The sequence below is a fragment of the Malus sylvestris genome, chromosome 5, assembly GCF_916048215.2.
Source record: "Malus sylvestris chromosome 5, drMalSylv7.2, whole genome shotgun sequence".
NCBI classification, from domain to species: Eukaryota; Viridiplantae; Streptophyta; class Magnoliopsida; order Rosales; family Rosaceae; genus Malus; species Malus sylvestris.
Window position 1 is genome coordinate 11,207,598 of NC_062264.1, and position 4,949 is coordinate 11,212,546.

At 34.9% G+C, this 4,949-nt stretch overlaps 1 protein-coding gene across 1 annotated transcript; it reads left to right on the plus strand.

Annotated features, from left to right (window-relative positions):
• The first annotated feature begins 2,385 nt into the window (after nucleotides 1-2,385).
• Nucleotides 2,386-3,735, plus strand: LOC126620618 (bZIP transcription factor 11-like). The gene has a single exon (XM_050288828.1). The coding sequence runs from the start codon at nucleotides 2,988-2,990 to the stop codon at nucleotides 3,468-3,470; it is 483 nt and encodes a 160-aa protein (XP_050144785.1). The 5' UTR covers nucleotides 2,386-2,987; the 3' UTR covers nucleotides 3,471-3,735.
• Nucleotides 3,736-4,949: the final 1,214 nt, after the last annotated feature.

Sequence of the window (4,949 nt, forward strand, 5' to 3'; positions counted from 1 at the left end):
CTCTAACTAGCCATTCACCTCTTAAAACACTCTAAATTCGTAGCAATTAGTTTGTTTCTGCAAGCAATTTAGTTTAAGTCTTAAATTCGTCCAAAAACCAACCCCCCTTTCTATTTCGTGTTTTTTAGGTTAGAATTTGTCCAATTGGTGTCTTTTTAATGTTTTGAGTCTTTTTAGTTCAAATTTCGTCCAAAGTCATCCTTAGTGTTAGTTTTGAGTCAATTTGTTTGTTTTGTGTAGTTTTGAGTAGTTTGAGTCAGTCTTGAGTCATAAGAGTCTAGTTTAGTGTTTTTAAGTCTAGTTAAGTATAATTGAGTCTAATTTGAGTAGATTAGCAGTCCCTCCTAATCCCCGGTCTAGAACGATCTCTACTTGTCCATACTACAATTGTCACAAAGAGGGTTTAAGTTTGAGTGCTAGTTTATATCACATTAGCTCGCATGAAAGCAACAAGAAGTTTTGACTGGACAAAATCACAAGACAGAATGAAATGGAAATAATGGCATGAAATGCATATGTATGAACAAACCTTTGATGAGAAATTAAGTTCTTGAAGTGATACTTCCAGCAGCATGATTCCAAAAATAGCAATTTAACCCTAAATCTAATTAGAACATGTGTAGTACAATTTACAACATTTGACAAGAGAAACCAAGCAATAAAACTAGACTTCACAGAATAGCTCAACAAGATCGTGAAATTACGAACAAGATTCGAATGACGAACATAATACTTTCCCATATAAGCCTCAAATGTTTGTCGAATTAAATCATTTCTCAATTTTGTGATTATCTTAATTCGGACTTGGAATATTGTACCCCAACAATAGTAGTATTTTAATTTAGCTTAAAACACAACCGGTGCAATTGAATTTCCACTGCATATGGCATGGAAGCCGGTGAAAACAGCAGTAACAGTGCAATTTTCACATTATATTGGAGGAGATAAAGTAGTACTTGCCAGGATTGTACGACTCTGTTACCGACATGGTGTTCCGCGTCCATGTATCGCGTCCATGTATCGCGTCTGCTCTTTTCAGATAATTAAACTTCTTCATTTTTTATAGTCAAACATAACTTCAATTTTTTTTTTTTTTTTTAAATAAGCCATAAATTTTGTTAAATTAGTCACTTATGAGATTTGAATCCACATTCTTATGCAAAAGCTCAATATTTTTCTACCATTGTGGTAAAATGCTACTTCACTTCTTTAAATATGAAGTTTAGACCGGAGAGAAAAAGTGTGTTTATCAATCCCTATTGATAGATAATTGCGTGAATGTAAGCTATATTTCTCTTTGTACTTTTTTTAAATCTTTTTCAGTTAAACAATAAAATCATGACAGGGTAATTTAATGGTTTGATGATTCCTTATTTTGTTTATTTTTTGCAAAGTTCATATTTATAGAATAGTCAACAAAATAAACGATTTCGACCATCAAATAACATTGTAAGATCTCAGAAACAATAAAAAGGTTCCAAGAGAAAATAGCTATCATTCTTCTCAGTTTATATGGAACGTAATTTGAAATTTATTTATAATCAACTCATAATTCATTCATATTATAACACACCATCACGCTATATTCGTTTAAAAAAGAAAAGAATCTCCAAACTAAATAGGACACAAGTATAAAAGAAAGACTTTACCATAACAAAAACAAACAACAAGAGTTGTTGGTTCCGAACTGGAACTGGAGATTCTGGACGGCTGTGGATATGGGGTGAAGTCCTTTCTTTCCTCACCACCTCACATGTCCCGTCTCTTTTATATTTACGGTAATGTTATATAAACTAAATTTTATGAATTAAATAACATAAAAATTGATGATTTAATTATTACTTAAAATTTGATTAACGTGCTTATTTCTTATTGATAATGCATTATTTAATTTACAAAGTTAGTCTATAAATTTAGTCTACCTAGCATTATACTATATCTAATATTAGGCTAATGCCAAAGAAACTAAATGTGTATGTTAAATTTTGTAAACTAAATGACATAAGAGTTGATCATTGAATTATTAATTAAGTGTTGGTTAACATGTTTATTTCTTATTGATGACACATAATTTAGTTTATAAATTTAGTCTTCTTATTAGAACCCTTAATATTACTATCACATTCCAAACTCTTTTTAGGGTAATACTAGAGAGATTAAATTTGTAAACAAAATTTTATAAACTAAATGATATAGAAGTTAATGATTAGAATATTACTTAAACGTTGATAAACATGTTCATTTATATTAATATCACATCATTTAATTTACAAATTTAGTTTTCTATTACTCTTTTTAATGTTTTCTTTTTCCATTTTTTCTTTTTTTATTCACCTTTTACCATCAACTACTTGGTTCCTTTTTTTCCTATAAATTCTATCCCCAAACCCCTCAAAGTCCTCCTCTCTTTCCCCTTTTTCCTTGATCTTCCTCTCCTTCTGATTTTCTTAATCCTGCAACGCATTTCATCCATCTGGGTTTTCATCTCTCTGAGTTTTTCTCCCATTTGCTATTAAATTTGGGATTTTGGGTTCAAAATCCACAAAACCCATCTCCAAAAATACCAAATTCTCTGAAAGTTTCAAACTTTATGCTTCCCGGGAGCTTCTGAGATTGTTTCAGAAATACCCAAATCGTTGGTTCTTTTTAGAAGCTTTTATCTTAAATGCTGAACATTTTGGTCTTGATGTTTGAGATTGATGACTCCAGTTCTGAGTGAAACCCTTCTCTCCGAGTGCATGATAAATTCCACATACAGGCGCAGGACCCATTTAGTTCAATCCTTCTCTGTCGTCTTCCTTTACTGGCTTTATTACGTTTCATGATTTCACCTCCCATCAAACCCTACAATAATTATAGTAATTATAACTAATATTTCTACTTGTTTCTGTACTTTTTGAGTTTATTTTGTTTTTGGGTCCTGCAATAATCTCTCTCTCAGTTAATTTCTGTGAAAATCTGCCGAGTTTTTTCTGTGGTTTTTATCAATGGCTCCGTCCAGTGGGACATCTTCAGGCTCCTCCTCCATGAGTCATCAAAACTCAGGCTCTGAGGAAGACTTGATGGCTCTGATGGACCAGAGGAAGAGGAAGAGAATGGTTTCGAACCGCGAATCGGCTAGGCGGTCTAGGTTGAGGAAGCAGAAGCACTTGGATGATCTGACGGGCCAGATCAACCAACTGAAGAAGGAGAACCATCAGATCATCTCCAGCCTCAACATCACAAGCCAGCATTACATGAACATGGAGGCAGAGAACTCTGTTCTCAGAGCCCAAGCTGATGAGCTCAGCAGCAGATTGCAGTCCCTCAATGAGATTGCCAGTTTCTTGAATGCAAACAATGGTGGGCTCTATGCAGCTGCTGCAGATTCAAGCTGCTTCAATGAGCCTAATAGCAGTTTCTTCGACCCCTTGAATCTGTCAAATCTTAATCAGCCTATTATGGCCTCTGCAGATATGTTTCACTACTGATCGTGGTCGCGGTCGTGTTCGTGTTCAGGTTTATTCATTTATATTTGTGTCGTGTTCATGACGACTTACTGATACGATGCGTATGAGCTTCTTTGGATATTGGATCGATTGATAAAAACTAGAGAGAGAGGTGTGTAGTTTTATTTTACTAAGGAATAAATTTATGTGTTAAATGTAAAACAAAAGAGCCATGGTGTTGGCGTTGGTCTGTGAATGAGGGTTTTCCTATTTCTTTTTATTATAATATTCACTAAGTACTCTTCAATTTGTCTTTCTCTAGCATGTATGTGCAGGAAATTTGTGCAACCCAATGGCATCACCTCTTTATGTTTGACACAAACTCGTACTAAGGGTTTAGTCAAATTAAGTACGAGCTTGAGTTAAATTACTAGAGTAACGTATTTCGTCCGTAATCAGCATTTAAGTTTAAATTGTTTTATTAAAATTTAGATAAATTTAGTATAGAAAATTGTTATTAGCACTTCAAAAATCTTATTTTGCTCTCCAAACTTTTTATAATTAGAAAGAAAAATACACTTATGAGGAGTGTAGATTAAGATTTTTGAAGTGCTAATAACAGTTCTCTTAGGGTGCGTTTGTTGCACCGGATTATCTCAAATTGCACTAGCTTAAGGGATTCAATTGGACTGGCTTGGCATGGACTAAGCAGGACAAGAATAGTGAAACGTTTGATACAGTGTTGGACTAAGTCATGAACTAAATTATTTTTAGAATCTAAATATTTTTTTACTACTTTTTAATTATTTTATTACTTTTGATTCAAATATTTTCACCGGCTCAATCTAGAGAGTTCCATAAACGGCATGATCTCCAGATTTCCCCAAAAAAATCCCAGACCACTGATTTTTTTTTTTTTTTTTTGTCCATCAATGCCTGCAACAAATTCAAGCTTTTTCGTTTTGTTTCTTCTTCCTCTGCAACCAAAAATTGCCAAGGATGCTTGCTTTCCTTGGATCTCGATAGAAACCAATCTCCCAGCTTCCCTACCAACCAAACAAAATTAAACTCCAGAAACTAGAAGGAATTGAATCAAGGAAATCAAAAAATTAACCTCCAGAAGCTAGGAGGAATTGAATCAAGGAGTGCTAGAGTGAGATATTCCTCGAAGGTGAATCGAGGACGGGACTGCTAGAGCGGGACTGACGACTGAGAAAGTGGGATTTTCCTCGTTTGAAATTTTGGGTTCGAGGCGAGAGGGAGAGAGTGGTGTTGGGCTAACGGTGTGTCTCGCTGAAGTTGGGAGTGGTGGTGTGATGGTGGCTGTCGGTGCTCAAGAAAACAGAGAGCAGATAGTGGATGAAAGGAGACGAGGACAGACCAGACGAAGGGCTTAGCAGTCCCATGCTCTTGGGGGGCTCTCGCTAAGACCTCCTAGCGAGGGAGATAGTCGGAGCGAATCCCCTTTAATCACTTTAACTTTAGTTTGTGCACGCAACAAACACAGGATTTCACTAATAG